General features: G+C 48.1%; 1 protein-coding gene across 1 annotated transcript in view; it reads right to left on the bottom strand.

Moving 5' to 3' along the window:
- The window catches only part of LOC143380058 (uncharacterized), a 44,224-nt gene that overhangs the window by 8,766 nt on the left and 19,087 nt on the right, over positions 1 to 16,371 (bottom strand). The window contains exons 2-7 of the mRNA XM_077105171.1: positions 15,417 to 15,632; positions 7,586 to 7,766; positions 3,354 to 6,586; positions 3,112 to 3,243; positions 2,176 to 2,350; positions 360 to 542 (exon numbers count right to left, since the gene is read on the bottom strand). Of these exons, the coding sequence (XP_076961286.1) occupies positions 360 to 542; positions 2,176 to 2,350; positions 3,112 to 3,243; positions 3,354 to 6,586; positions 7,586 to 7,766; positions 15,417 to 15,632 (4,120 nt within the window). The remainder of the gene's footprint in view (positions 1 to 359; positions 543 to 2,175; positions 2,351 to 3,111; positions 3,244 to 3,353; positions 6,587 to 7,585; positions 7,767 to 15,416; positions 15,633 to 16,371) is intronic.

Below are 16,371 nucleotides of genomic sequence, written 5' to 3'. Positions count from 1 at the left end.
CAGCCTCCCAAATCACTGGGATTACAACTGTGCACCACCACTCTGAGTTTGCCTTGGGGAGTTTTAAAGACATAAATAGCTCCCTTCAGCTTTTGGGAAATTATCTTCCCTGGTGCAATGTGACAAAGCCTCAGAGACCCAGCAGCGGAGGAGAGGAAGGAGGAGGTGTGGTGACATCAAGCTATTCCCAGGTAGATGATGAAGGGACTGCACAGAGATGTGAGTGCCAAGTGGTGCCACGTGCGCCCTTCCTGCCGGGAGCTGCCCAGGGCGGCCCTGGCTCTTGGAGGGCACGGGGGAGGGAGTAACTTCCCATGATGCCCAGGCCTCCCACCACCATGGCTGCTGATGCCCAGTACCAGGACGTGCCCGCTCCTCCTCAGGCTCTGAGCCATCAGGGACACCTGCTCCGTCATCTCCCGTGTGATCTGGGCGATTCTGCTCTCGTGGCCTGTGCTGCCGTCCTGGTCCTTCTGGGGAGGCTGGTCCAGCTCAGCCTGCGGTTTGGCTGCACAGCTGGGGGAGTCGAGGGAGTCGCTCTGCTGCCGTAAGAAGACAGTGCATTAACAGAGTGGCCCTGCTGGCCCTCAGCCTTCAGCCTGCAGTGGCCTGCCCACTGCGTTTCCATCATGTTTTAAAGAAAGAGGAGAGGGAGTCAGGAGGGTTTCCTGATTCCTCCACATCCCAGCAGTCTTGGCCATCTACCCCAAATATTTAGGAGAACAGTGAGGGGACAGGATGATCCCCTATTAACTTGTGCTCCGTTCATCTGGGATTGGCATAAACCCAAACCTGGCACACTTAGTTCTGGATATCATTAAAATATTAGATGTTATTTTCTTCTGTGAAGTTTTAGCCTTTGCATGGGAGAAGGATCATCTGCAGCTCTTGAAGAAATTCAAGAACCCTTTAATATTCCAACTCTGGGAAGACACTTCTGCAAAAGGACCTAAAGGTTTGGGTATCAAAAACTATGACCGCCCCCCCCCCCACACACACACACAAGAGCTTGGTGGTGGTTGTTTTCTAGTGAGAAAAAAGAGCTGCCCCTGATATCTACAAGCAGGCTCCATGCTCACAGGTAGGCCATGTTCTTTCCCTATTGAACTTTTATCAGAGCCTTCCCTAAGCCTTTTCTTGACCCTGGAATTGACAAGTTATTCTGCATTTGGAAGTAAATCCAGTAACTGAGTTGAGAAAATCTTTGATTATGTCTTTTTCTTACTTCCTCAGAGATGGCTCCCTCCATCCAGGACTTCCCAGCCTCTGAAACTGTGAGCTGAATAGATTTCTTGTCTTTATAATATAATTACATGGCATGTGGTATTTTGTTATAGCAGCAAGACGTGGATTAAGAAACTTGAACTAGTGTGAACCAAGAAGTCACCTGGCCTTACTCCTGTTGGTTGCCTTCAGTTTAATCATCCCCACCTTCTGGCCATGTGCAGTGTCCTCTACTGCTTCATTGGTCTAGTTCTGGACAGTGTGGGTACCCTCTGAATGCTGGGAGCCTTTTGCAGAGAGCACCAACAGGCCAGCCGGAAGGGACTCAGAAGACGAAAAGAAGGACAAGGGAGAAGACTCTGCTGAGACCAAGACTCAACTGCAGGGACTGAAGGCCAGGGGAGGAAATGGTGCCCTGATGAGCCCAGCTAAGGGTGAGGAGGCTGGGAAATACCCTTTTCCACTCATGTCCCAGCTGGAACTGTGGGGACCATAAGCATCCAAACCCACACCTGTCTTCAGGCCCTTCCATAATGCGAGGAGCCCAGGACGCTGTGTCCTAGTTCCCCTGGCTGCAGGAAAGATTCGGAGAGTGACTCACTAGGGCAGGGGATGCACAAGCCCCTCCCTAGGCCCCTGTCTTCCCTGGCAGGTTCTGAGGGAGGCTCACTGTGAGATGCTGGTCTGGGTTGAGTGGAGGGCATGCCTGCACCACAGGAGCCCCAGGGCGTGGGGACAGCATCATACAGCAATGTGTCAGGCAGCAATGCTGGCTTCTCTGACTGTCCTCACACCCTAGGGTGGCCCTGGAGGCAGAGTCCTTCCCTGTCCCAGTGTTCCCCTGTACGTGCAGGACAGCACTCCCCTGGAGTGGAAAGAGCAGAATATGGGGGCCTGCCCCTCACCTGGGGGACCCAGACCCCAACAGAGAAAGGACTTCCCTGCAGGGACAAGAGGGGCGAAGGGGCGGCTGGAGCTGCTGCTCTCCATCCTGGAGGCCTTCAGACCTGGGTAGCTGCATCCACCTGCCCCGAGCCTTAGGGGTGCTCCACGCAGAGGTTCTGACGGAGGAGAATCCATCAAGGGGCCCGTCAGTGAACCCAGCGGCACCAGCACTGTCCAAACCCTGTGGAGAAACAGGGATGGGGGGAGGAGGCTGCCAGTCAGAGGAATCTGTGACTAGAGGTGGGCAGCGAGTGAGCCCAGAGCCCTGCTGGGACTCTGGCAGCAGGAGAAGGAACTGTGCCTACTGTCCTCTCTGCTCCCGTGGCAATAGGGTGGCTTCTGAGGGTGATCGCATTTTAGTGAGGAAAATGAGGGAAAAGTAATGGGTGGAGAAGCACAGCAGGTGGTCAGTTGCACCTGGGAGGAGGTCTCAGGAACGGTTGGGAGGCTCTGCCCAGCCAAGCATAACCTCACACGGGGGACAGACCAGGCTGTGCCATGGGCCGGCCTGAACAAGTCTGCTGAGGAACTTCCCGAGCCCTGCCAACCCAGTCTATGTCCTGCTGACGCTGGCCTTGGTCAATATGAATGCGTGTCCTACGTGTCCTGTCTCACCCTGGAAAGAAATGAGTGCATGTGGAAGGACAGACCCCACATCTTTCCAATAAATCCTTCTTTTTTCCCCCTTGCTACAGCAATTCCACTGAATTCCCGCCATTTGCAAAGAAAAGAACCCTGATTGGAGCACGCAAGTGACATCTGTGGAGGTCAAAGTGGCATGAGAAAGCCTATCTCTCAAGAAGAGTGCTGCCAGTCATGGCAAGGAAACCACTTCCGGGTGGGGTGACCAGGGAAAACCTCATGGAAGATAGTACTAAGGTAGGCACTGCTTCTAGGACACTGGCCACAGGCCAGGCAAATGCAAATATTTTCCCTGGATACCCTTCATCCTCCATCAGGCTAGAGTGCCAGAGTCCAAAATGGCGATGAAGCTTCCCAGCTGGAAAATGGTAGCAGAAGGTGCAGCCCAGACAGCTGACTGCCAAGCTTGGACTCTTGGAGGCTGCGTGCTGCCTGCCCAAGGGGAATTACATCATGGCACTGAGACCCTGGAACTTGGCAGGATCTCTGATGCCTAGAAGAGGGTTGAGGTGTGGGTGGAGAAAAGATGCTGAGGAGCCTACCATGCCCATGCTTGCTGGGGGGGTCCAGCAGTGCAGGTTCCCATTGAACTCCCAAGGGTGGCCCTGGGGGCAGAACCCTGAGCATCCACCTTGCCTCCCGCAGCACCCTCCTCACAGTGGAGCTGGGGCTGGATGGAGTCCTGTTCTGGGGCCCTTGCTGGCTCCTCCCTGAGCTTTAAGCACTGGTCCAGGAGACTCCAGGCCTTGGTATGACCACCTTTCCAGGTCTGGAGCTGGGCCACCGCATGGTGAGCCCTGGCTGCCCACTCCCACTGAAGCCACTCCAACACATGCATGCCCCACTCCTCTGGACCTTCTTGGAGCACAGAAACCCTCTGTTTCACCTCCTTGGTGAGGATGAGAATGCTCTCCAGAGCTATAAGAAGGTCTTCTGGGCAAGGCCCAGACTCTTGACGTCTCACTACAATTCCCTGTACAGCTTGGATACCAGAAACCATTCTTTCTAGGGATCTTTCTGTCCTGGTCTGGGAGTTCTTGCAGACAGAGAACTGTGGACAAATAGCATCTTGAAAGGCACATTCATACTCTGCATTGATGCCACTGAGGTGGCCAATCAGGGTCTTGGCTCGGAGGGTGAGCTCCAGGCAGAGAAGCTGAAAGCGTGTGGACAGGCTGGGAGATGGTTTGGGGGAGGAGCCTAGGATCTGTGCCACATCTAGCAGAGCGTCTCTGAGTACATGAACCTCCCTGCACAGAAAGGAGATCTCACCCTTTACCTGCTCATCCCCACACAGAAGGCTGGACAGACTGGCAGCCTCCTGCAGCCTTTGAGAAACATCTGCTACCTGATCCAACCCTTCCTTCAATCCCTGATGATCCTTTACAGCCTGTTGCAGGGGCAGTAGAAACAGGCCTTGTCTCCCGCTGAGCCTCTCCATGTTCTGGATCAGGTCTTGGACAGCCACTGACCACAGAAGGCATCCATTCTCAATGTTCTCTTCCCATGATGCAGGAGCTTGAAGACCATCAGAGGCCAGAACCGTGTCCAACAGCCGTTTGGCATGGATCTCTGCCTCCTCCAATCTGTCCTGGATTTGCAATAGCACTTCTGGATGTCCCAAGGAGTCAGGGTCCTTCTTATCCAGATCCTTGCAGCAACTTTTAGCTGCTAGTTGAACCATTGAAGTTAAATTCTGCTGAAGCTCTGTGAATACTGAAATGCTCTCTGATAGATCAGTTTGGGGGTTATGGCAAAAGAGTTGTTGACACAGAGGGTACCAGTCACCTGACGTGGCTACCAAACCCTGCCTGGTTTCCCTGGTCCCCCCAGACAGTTGGTGAGTGGCTTCTAGAAAGCCAGCACTTCTAGCAGTTGTGCTATAGGCTATCTCCCTGGCTAGGTCAACAACAGAAGGTGTCAGTGTCGGGATCTCTTGGAGTCTTGTCATTCTCTCTGATCCCGGTAGTCCCTCCCCACCCTCTTGAGCTGCATCTGTGTCTGCACCCTGCTCCAGCACTTGGGTGCAAGCTGAGGCCACTGCCTGGAGGTCCTGGCTCTCTTCAGCAGGACTCAGTTTGCTGGTGGTGAGGGGTGGAGCAGACCTCTGTGTACAGGTGTTAGGACTCCAGGGGTGAGAAGGACAGTCTGTTGGTGGACAGGGCATGGCCAGGTCACTTTCCCCTAACACAGGAACCCTCTGGTGTTTCCACCCAGGAAGTGAGTTGTCCTGGAGGCTTGGGAGAAGGGTATGAGGCTGTCCCTTAGCTATGTCAAATCTTTGGACTTGGTCTCGAAGAGGGCTGAGGATATGTGGGTGGTTGGTCCCGTCCAACCCCTCTTGGACTTGCTGAACAGAATAGATGAGATGTGTTGCCATGGCTAAAAGCACCTCTCTATCCTGAGAGCTGCACTCACCTGACCTGTGCTGGGTAGCTGCACCCAGGACCAAGGAAGACTGCTGCAGCTGCCAGATCAAAACTCTCAGGCCATTCCGGAAAATGGGATCCGAATCGCGGCCCACATACCTACTCATTACCTGCACTATGTGTGCGGCTCGGCCCTGCAAATACATCACAGACCTGGAAAACCCTCCGGGATCTCCACTCCTCAAAGCCCACGCAAGGAAGTCCAAGTGCTTGATCATTTCCTGAGTGGACACGCTCAGGAATTCAGGAATGTTGAGAACATCATCAAAACAGGCCACGAGGCTTTCGCTCGCCCGAGCCCAGGCCTGAAGCAGGGCCCTCAGGGCCGCGGGGCTCCAGTCCGCACCAGACCCTGCGGGGCCTCCTGAGAACAGCTGGTGCACTCTGGCCACCAGCCCGCCAAGGTCTGCCATGGCGGCCTCCAGGTCTCTACCAGTTTGTCGCCGGGAGCAGCAAACCAAGACCAAGTGGGCCACCCGGAGCATCTGCTCTGCCCGCTCGTGGAAAGCTGCACGGAAACGCTGGAGGCCTTTCCGCAAATCCCCGCTCGCGCCCGGCGATCCGGCTGCAGAAGTCTCCAAGGCGGCGCGGACCAGCCTTTGAAGAGGGCTCTGGGTGTCTGTGAACGTGTCCAGGATCTGGCGCAGGAGCGCAGCGCGCACTCCCAGGGAGAGGGCGTCGGTGGCGGCCAGCAGCGCCGCGCGCTCCTCCGCAGTCTCAAGCCTCTGCTGGCCGGTCCGCGGGGGTCCGTCGCTCCCGTCCAGACGCCGGATGGCGCCCCGCAGCTCCAGCATCCGGCCGCAGAGGGCCACCAGGTGCAGCCTCTCAGGCGGCGCGGAGCAGGCGGCCAGGTGCATGCAGTGAGCGACCACGACGGCCAGCTGCGCGTCCAGCTGGCCGTCGCGCAGGCGCTCGGACGCCGCCAGCAGCTCACGCAGCTGCAGCAGGCGCCAGGAGAGCGCGCCGACACGGGTCCCAGCCGCAGGGATCGCGACGCCGGGCTCCAGCCGCTCCAGCAGCTCTTCCAGGGTCTTCCTGGTGGTAGCGAAGACGCGGCTCCGGGTCGCGGCCAGTTGTGAGTCGTGCGGATGCTGGAGGTGGCCGCGGGCAGTCTCGAGCATCGCGGGGATACAGTCCCGCAGCAGGCGACCCGTGGGACCCAAGCTCTCCTCCCGTCCGCGCGCCACCAGCCCGCCCAGGTGCTGCAGCGCCGCCACCAGCTCCCCCAAGTGGCCACGCAGCGAGGGCGCGTCCTCCGCCGACTCCAGCGCGTCCAGGCAGGCCAGGCACCTGCCGGCCGCCCGCACCGTCTGCCTGGCGATTGCTGCATCTGCGAGGAGCAGGACCTGTTCGGGCAATCGGGACAGGAGGAGCTTGAAGATGATTGCACATTATTTGGAGTGATGGGGACAGCAGTGGCAGCTGCTTTTGTCCCCTAGACTCAGCCCCAAAAGTCACCCAAGAGTGACGTTTATATTTGGTTACATTTGGTTGAACCGAGAAGGTAAGGCAGCTACACATTTGATGTATGGATGGATCCATCTGGAGTATTTATTGTTTGGATGAGGGTGATGGGGGCTGGAGAGAAGGCCGGCCATGAAGTGCCTCTGAGATATCTCCTCTAGCCTGTCCCTGCCACTCCAGGACAGCTGTATCCACCCCTCCAAAAGAACTGGTACCCAAACCAAGAGCCCGCCTTGCACCCCTCTCCTCCCCAGTCAGAAGGTACCTATGGTTGCAGTCCTCCTTTAATAGAACCTGTTAAAATTCAAACACCTGCCCCCTAATAACTACTACTAAAGTTTTACTGATTATATTTCATAATATTTAAGGCATATGGATTTTAATAAGCAGCAATGCCCAGACTAAAAGTCATGTCGTAATGGTGGAATGTCAGGATGGGAAATGGGGAGCATTTGAAGGCTAAGGGATGAGCCAGGTGTCCATCCAGACCCTTCCAGCTATAGACCAGGGCCACAGAGCTTTCATCTGGGAGGCTGGTTTGCCAATCAGGTTGAGGGTTGCAGAGGTTTCAGTAGCCTCTTCCCATAGCTCTTGGCAGAAAGAGGATGGAAAAATGACCCTTTGGGTAACATCTTTTTATTAGAGATTGGTGGTTGGGGGGTGAGGAGACCACATGGGGTTCAAGGCATAGACCCTACATATGTCTACCCAGCTCCCCGTGGAAGCTTCCACATTCAGCATTGACTAAATTGGTAGTGAACTCTCTGCCTATGATCTTTACAGAAATGAGCAGGTTTCACTCTTGGGGACAGGGGTCCACTGTGGGAGTAACATGCCCACCCTTGCTGCTTGTGACCAGCCAGCACTGACAACAGCCTCACCTTTGTGGTGTCCACCAGCATCTGCTGAGCTGTGGTCACGAGCTGCTTTTGGTGGTACCGACATTCTGGCTGCAGATGGAGTTTCTGAGCCACCAGTGTGATGTTCCTTCCAGACAGGATCAGAGACTCGGCCACGGACTCCATTTCCTCCTGGAGCCACGTCTGGGAATCTCCTGCCACCCTGGACAGACACACTGCATTTACAACAGGCAACTGAGTAAAAAGCACATCCCTGGGGGGCTGGGGCTGGGACTCAGTGGCAGAGCGCGGCCTCACATGTGTGAGGCACTGGGTTCAATTCTCAGCACCACATATAAATAGATGAATAAAATAAAGGTCTATCAACAACTAAAGAAATATTTTTTTTTTAAAAAAAGCATATCCCTAAGGAAATTATGATACAAAGATTAGAAAGTTCTAAGCAGCCATGTAGGGCTTTATTTGTGATGATTGAAGGCTCTCTAGGACATAGTGTTGAGTTAAAAATAAGTTCCTGTCACCAGTAGTGGTGGCACACCTGTAATCCCAGCAGCTCAGGAGGCTGAGGCAGGAGGATCATAAGTTCAAAGCCAGCCTCAGCAACTTAGCCAGGCCCTAAGCAACTTAATGAGATCCTGTCTCAAAACAAACAAACAAACAAACAAACAAACAAGGAGCTGGGGGGATGTGGGTCAGTGGTTAAGTGTCCCCAGGTTCTATTCCTGATATGTATGTATAAATAAATAAATAGATCCAGCCTTAGGGATGGAACATTGAAGATACAAATTTGCCACCAACGATATATGCAAAACACTTCGCCCAGTAATCTAGAATATGTGTCTACTCAAGAGCACATGGACAATTTACAATTATAGGTCAGATAACGGGCCACAAAACATGGCTAAAATATGTATTTAGTGGACCACAGTACAATTAAATAGAAACAAGTCCAAAACAGTAAGTAGAAAATATCTGGCTGTGTGTCCAGGAGAGACTAAAGTTGGAACTGGAGGGGAGAATATATGGGAGACTGTCTTTCCTAGCAGTGTTCACATAGAGCCTGGAGCGATGGCACCCCTCCAGGGACGGCAGTGCAGTGACCCTTCCCTGTTCACCACCAGTATGACCTGTTTTATGTATACACAAACGTGCATATTCATATGTGTGTGTATACACCTACAATGATTTTTTTTTCTTGGTACCAGGATTGAACTCAGGGGCACTTGACTACTGAACCACATCCCCAGCCCTATTTTAGGTTTTATTTAGAGACAGGGTCTCACTGAGTTGCTTAGCACTTCACATATGCTGAGGCTAGCTTTGAACTCACAATCCTCCTGCCTCAGCCTCCTGAGCTGCTGGGATTACAGGCATGTACCACCCTACCAGGATCCTACAACAATTTTATATGAATTTTTAAAAAGGAAAAATGGGAGGAGATGAGGAAGGGACATAAAGATGAGAAGAGGACATAAAAAGGGGAAAGAAAAATATCTGGAATAAATATAGACCCAAACGTTCATAGGGGTGGTTCTAGGTCATCAGCTTATAGATAAAGTTTTCTCCCTTCAGCTCATTCATATTTCCTAAATGTTCATTGTATGATATGTTTGCAAATGAAAGAAAATGCATAGGGCCCTGCCCAAAGTCTCACTGTGCTGGTGAATACTAGTCCAGGGTGATTGATGGGATCGGTTCCTTCTGGCCTCCAGGCAGCTTCCCCAGCAGCAGGAAGCTGGAGCTGGCCAGCAAGCCCTGGGCAGTTCATGCTGGGCCTTCGTTTGGCCTTCCCTGAGCTGCTCCCAGAGCCCAGCCTGCCAAACCCAAGTCCAGATAGGAATTATTGCAATGTTAATTATCGAAATACTGCAGTATTGCCCAGGGGCTGGACCATTTCCCATGGTCATGAACCTAGATAATTATCTGTATAAATGATTCATGTTGCTGCAGACAGCACAGTGAAAGCACTTATGCTGAAACAGACAAAGATGTTTAACTTCTCTCAAACTTTAGTGTGCCTTTCTTTTGTGATTACAAAAACGTGTGTTTCAAAACTTAGAATGCACAAAGTATTCGATGAATATAGAATCACTCTGTTCTCAAGCTCTTAAATAAATTACAATAAATATTTTGGGCAAATTTCTTTTTACCTAATTGGGGTCTCAACATGGATAGCCCCCAATCTGCCTCCATATCTTTATTTTATCATGGAAAAATAGGCATAACATAAAATTTACCTTTTTTTTTTTTTTCTTTTCAGTGCTGGGGTTTGAACCCAGGGCTTTTGTGCATGATAGGCAAGTGAACCACATCCCCTGCCTGAAATTAATTATCCTTAAATGTACAGCTTTGGCACTGAGTGTCCACACTTCCATGCTCCACTCCCGTGTCCATCTCCAGACCTTGATTCATCTTCCCAAACAGAAACTGAACCACTAAGCAGTGAGTCCCGCCCTCCCCTCCCCCGGCCCCTGCAGTCACCATTCCCCTTGCTCTCTACGAACATGACTGCTCCAGGGTCCTCCTGTAAGTGGAATCATTTCATATCAGTCCTTTGTGTCTGGCTCATTTCACTTGGCATGATGTCCCTGAAGTCTGTCCCTGGTGTGGCATGTAGGAGTTATGTCCTTTCTGAGGCTGAGCACATGCATGTGCACCAGTTTGCTTATTATTCATCCATCTGCAGACATTTGTGTTGCTCCTGCCTTTTGGTATCGTGAATGGTGCGGCTGTTAATATCAGTGTAAAAGCATCTATTCAAGTCCTGCTCTCTTCTCTTTGGGGTAAATAAGCAGAGGTGGAATTGCTGAATTATATGGCAGTCCTGTTTTTATATCTTTGACAGTTCCTATATACTTTTGAATCCTCTTGTGAATTTCACTTAACTTAATAATATTTTTGTTACTTTTTATATTTACAAAATTTCCAGCTTGTAAAAGTTGCAAAAACGTTCAGTGTACTTGACACCCTTTAGCCAGTTCGAAATTGTCATTTTGCTGAGTTTGCTTTATCATTCTCTTTCTCCCTTTCTTTCTCTCTGTGTATAGACACTTCCAAGCCCCATGCCCCTTTTATGCCGAAATGGTTTAGCATGGGTTCCTTACAAACAAGAACATTTGCGTTTATAATCACGGAATAATTATCAAAGCCAGAAAATTAAACATTGATTCAACACTATTATCTAATCCAAATCCAATATTCAAATCTTGCAACTTGTCCCCAATCTGAGGACATGTATTATATTCAACTGTTAAGATTCTAATGAGACGCCCCATGCTCCCATCACTAACATTCTTGGGTCTCCGTTAGTCAAATGATAACCTAGATTCTGCTGTGTAGGGACTTTGCAGATGAATCAAGGCAACTAATCAGCTGACCTTAGAACAAGGAGAATATTGTGGACTGCCCACGGGGGCCAGTGTAAGTACCTGTGCCCTTAAAGGCAGAAGAGGAGGGAGGAAGGTGGGTGAGAGAGAGGAACTGGGAGAAGGACTTGACGTGTTGCTGCTGGAGGGGCCACGAGGAATGCAATTGTCCTTGAAAAGCAAGTCAGCCTCTGGCTGACAGCCAGCAAGGGCTTCAGGAGCTGTGTTCATCCAGCCATCTGCCTGAACCTGGAAGCAGGTCCTTGCAGAGCCTCCGAAGAAATCCTGGAAGGACATCTCCATTCAGCCCATGAGACCACCACAAAGGAGCGGCCCACCCAGCCCACCACCTGCTGACCCGCAAGACTGTGAGGTGGTACGTTCGTGCTGTTTGGGTCACTGATTTGTGATGGCTTGTTCCAGCAGCAATAGGGAGCAAACTTAAGCCCTTCAGCCCCGCATCTAGAACAGTTCCCAGGGCGCTCTCTTTCTTGACCTTTGGTGTTTTGTGATGAGTCCAAATCAGCAATCTATAGAAAGCCCTTCGATTTGGGTTTGCTAATCGACTTGGCTTACAGTTTGGGAAGTCATTCTCTAGGAGAGACGTGGCATCCGTCTCAGCACATCTCACCAGTAGGCATGAGAGGCCACTTTCGTTCCAATAATAGTAACATCAACTTCGATCCTTTGGGTTAGATGATACCTGTCCGGCTCTGCTCTGTGAACATTTTTTCCCTTTGTAAAATATTTTAGGAAGACATCTTGAGACAATATAAACATCCTGCTCTTCTTTGAACTTTTGCCCACCATTTAAGCATCCGTTAATGATTTCTGCCTGGAACAGTTATTATGATAGCTGCCAGATTCTTTCTACGTTCATAAGCTTTCATCGTACTGTAAGGAAGAACATTCCCTTCTTATTTATTATCAGTATGAACTAATTGACTCTTATTTTATTCAATGGCTTAAAAACCATTATTTTTATTTTTGATGCATAGATTATCCTATATTAAGCTATATTTGTATCAAATTGACCTCTTCACAGTGGCCCTATATGTCTTTTTAATTTGTCCAGTCAGTTTTCATCACTTACTTTCTTGCAGTTAAGATATTCTTAGTTCAGTTTTATTTATCCTACTCTAGTCCTGGTAACAACCATTTCCTCACAGATTCAGGGCTCTTTTTAGTAACAACTGGTATTTAGATACCAAGAACTGGTAACAGATGTGCTCATTGCTACTGAGTTATCATTGCTTCTAGGTCTTTTCAGTGTGCAGAGCAAAGGAATGCACACACATCCATACATACGTAGACACAAATATATAAAAATACAATATTCTCCTTGTTCTAAGGTCAGCTGATTATCTTATTTTAAAATTTAATTTAATTTAACTTTTTGTGTATGTGGTGCTGGGAATTGAACCCAGGGCCTTCTGCATATGAGGCAAGCACTCTACCAACTGAGCCATATCCCCAGCTCAATACCTCCAATTTTAATCCAACATAACAGGATTTGTCCTGAACTTCCTGTTCTATTTTTGTATGTCTTCTCTCCACTAGTGAGAAACTTGGTTCCCAATATCCTCAATATATTTACTCGTCTGTTCTATGAGCACAGAACACAGAAAATGGTTTCACACTTGTTAATTCATATTGTTTTGAAAAACAAATCCACAAAGTGAAGTACAGTATATATTCGCTGTTCATTTGTCTTTAGATTAAAGATTTATATTAAAGTACCTTATTCAAAAGTTACTTGCTTTAGTTATTTTAATTTTACCTCAATGTGATTACATTATTAGCTTCAAATCTAGGTGGATGCATTTATTCTTATTCTTGTTCTACATTTATGGTTTCCCCTCCATCCTTGAAGATTTAAATGTTTTGCATATACAAAAAAATTCATGTTGTTCCTAAAGTCAAAATACACACACACACACACACACACAAAATTACAAATTATACAAAAAAAAGATATAATCAGTGGAGTATCACTGTGCTCCTCCCACTCCTTCTGTCCCAACCTGCCAACTTCTGTAGGTAACCGAACTCATCCAAATTCATTAGTGTCTATTTTATCTTTCCTGTTCTCTTTTAGGCAACAATAAGATAATCATGTGTATTTTCTTATTCCTCCCTTATACAAAAGGTAGCATATTGCCACAGTTTGGCTCTGAAAACAAACATAGAGGTGGCCATCAGGGTGCAGGGTTACTAGGCAGTGCTCCTAGGATCACCCCTGGGAAGGGAGAGAGCAGAGGTGGGCTAGAAGGGGAGACTGAGCCCATTGAGCTGCATGAAACTGAAGACCCTCAGCATTGTCCCACGTTGGGTGGACAGTTCAGGGGTCTTTGCATACCTGCATAAGTCAGCCTTCAGCTAGGGGTCACCCTAGACAAGGCAGTTCTCTCCAGCCAGGATGGCCTGCCTAAGGGCCAACACCTAAGGGCTTTCTGCTGACATCACCACATCTTATTCCCAAAGAGAACCTGGGGGTGCAACCACCACACAAACTCTCATTCTGTTTGCTGTTTGTTTCTTCACATAACATGTCATGGAAGTTACTCCTGATCCATTTATAAGGCTCTTCCCTGCTCCCTTTTTAGCAGCTGTACCATGTCTTGTGTGGCTAACTCTAGTTTATTCAATGCATCTTCTACAACTGGGTGTCCGGGTTGCTTCAGGTGTTTCATAATGATGAATCATGCTAAAACTACCATATATACATGTAAAAAATGCTATCACCTCATTCTGTGTACTTTTACCCATCTTCCAATCATATTATATAACCATAGTGCATTTGTCAAAGATTAGGAATTAACTTTGCTGTATTGTTAAAGTCTGATGCATGCTGCCATTATGAATTCTTTCAGGCTCTGTGTTAGCCTTAAGGGTTTGGCAGCTGCTTTCCCTCATAAACAGTGCTGTAGCCATCTCCTCTAATGAGTGCATATTCATCTATACTATGGTAAGCATTTATAATCTCTTTTTCTTAAACACAAGATTATGCCATAGTTTAGCTTTTTTTCATTTTTTCGTAAGTTTAAATAATGTCACAACAAACATCCTTACACATTCATCTGGCTCCTGTTTCTGAGTATCTCCTTAGAATAAATCAGTAGGAGTTAATGAGTCAATAGATACATATTTTCTAAAGTCTTGAATCTATATGATCAAATTATCATCCAAAACTTAGATTTCCCTTTCTTCAGTGAAATGCCTGTTCTCTCCCCACATTCTTTGTGGGTGTTGGGCTCCTCCGTGTTGATGCAGTTTTGTGGTTTCTCTCCGTTGGCTCCACTACCCCTGGAAGGTCTCTTATTCGAGGCTGTGCTTCAGCACCAAGGACAGCACCTACAGCAGGTACTTCACTTGGTACCTTAAGAGGTGGTTAGGCCACTTTGTGTTGGAAGAAAGATCTCTTTGTATTTTGAAGCTAGATAGGGAGCAGTTGTAATTTGGCTACTATGTGCCAGGCACCATGCTCAGCAACTTGTAGGGATTTTTCCCATGACCCTGATGAAGGTCCTATGGGTTGGATATTATTTCCAGCTTCACAGAGGAGGCATCTAGAGGTTTAGGAACTCAACCAAAGCCAGACAGCTAGTAAGCAGTGGGGCTAGGATTCAGATATAGACAGTCAATTTCTAGTACCTACATTAAGTTTCGGGCATAAAAGTGTAAATTTTTTTTTAACTGGGGATTGAACCCAGAGGCGCTTCACCAATGAGCCATATCCCAAGCCCCCTTTTTAACCTTTATTTAATTAATTTAGTTTTTAATGTGGTGCTGAGGTTTGAACCCAGTGCCCCACATGTGCTAGGCAAGTGCTCTACCACAGAGCTACAATCCCAGTCCCTCCTCAACCCTTTTTAAATTTTTGTTTTGAGACAGGGTCTTACTAATATCCTTAGGTCCTCACTAAGTTGCCCAGTCTGCCCTTGAACTTGCCATCCTCCTGCCTCAGCCTCCTGAGTTGCTGGATTACCAGTGTGCAGCCTGTACCTAGCTAAAATGTAAACATTTGTTGTAGTATTCAATTTTCATCTAAAGGGTTCAGTTTTGTTCTTTTAAGTAGACCCCTTTACATTAATCCTGGAACCTCATATGAGAGTAATTGCATGCAGGTTTACAGGTATAATATACTGAATGACCAACGTGGAAACTGTGTTTAGAAATAATGAAATTCTCATCCTATAATAAAACAGTTAATTTGTGAAGCACTAAGAATGAATCTGGAAATCTTTTGATTTGGGGCACAGAACCACACTGTAGTGCAAAACCCCACCACTTTTGAAACGTTGCCATACTTATACCCCAGTGTTAAGTAATAGCACAGTAAGCAGTTGGCTTTATGCTTTATCCATTTGTTTTCTCACACCTGGCTTCTTTCGAAAAGCACTTGCACAGACCATAACAAGGCTCGAGTTACATGCTCCTCCTGCCACCTGTCAGAGCAAGCACCTGGAGTTCTTTGAAAGTATTACCTTTTGGCAACTTGCACAAACTCTTCGCTGGCTTCAGCCAGGCCCTCTGCTGTCCTCTCCAAGGAAGCGAACACTTCTTTCTTCACATCGTCCCTCTCCATGGAGATGAGCAGATGGCAAAGCCTCACAGTCATCGACGAGATGATTCTCTCTATGGCCTTGTTCTGTATCATTGATCCAAAGTCATCAAAGAAGAAAGGCTCCATCTCTTCTAGTCTGTGAGCAGAAGTCATGAGACAGGGCAGCTCAGGATGTTTGATGTGTAAAAGTTCTTCTGCTGGATATGACATTCACCTCATATTGCTTCTATAAATGGAAAAAATCTATAAAATATTAAAGGGATAAGTAGGGATTATACTCAGGGCTTTACAAGTACAGGATAGCTCGTGGCTTAGCAGAAACGTAAGAAAAAGTGGGTTTAAGACACAGTGACGGGGCAGGGGTGTAGCTCAGTAGCAGAACACTTACCCAGCAGGCTTACAGCCCTGGGGCAATTCCCCACACTGGGAAAAAAAAAAAAAAAACAAGAACAAAAAGTCTTTCCCAGATGATTGTATTTGGGGCTGGACATATAACTCAGTGGTAAAGCACTTACCTGGTACATATGAGGCTCTGGTTTGATCCTCAGCATTGCATTTAAAAAAAAGACAATTAGATAGACACAAAGGAGGGCAAACATAATGGAGAGAGGACCACAAACTGTGAAATATAGACAATTTAAAAATGGTTAATTTTACCAGAGAGAAGGAGGAGAGGAAGTAAAGAGGAAATACGGAGAAATGATATTAGCCAAATTATATAGTTATATTGTGTGCACGTATGAATATGTAACAACAAATTCCACCATTCTGCACAACTATAATGCTCCAATAAAAAATATGGGGAAAAAAGGAAATGGTTTATCTTGTGCTGGGTGTGGTGATGCACAATAGTAATCCCAGTGACCCAGGAAGCT

This window comes from Callospermophilus lateralis, chromosome 14 (assembly GCF_048772815.1).
Source record: "Callospermophilus lateralis isolate mCalLat2 chromosome 14, mCalLat2.hap1, whole genome shotgun sequence".
NCBI lineage: Eukaryota > Metazoa > Chordata > Mammalia > Rodentia > Sciuridae > Callospermophilus > Callospermophilus lateralis.
The sequence above is the reverse complement of the archived record's forward strand: the minus strand, read 5'-3'. Positions and strand labels throughout refer to the sequence as shown.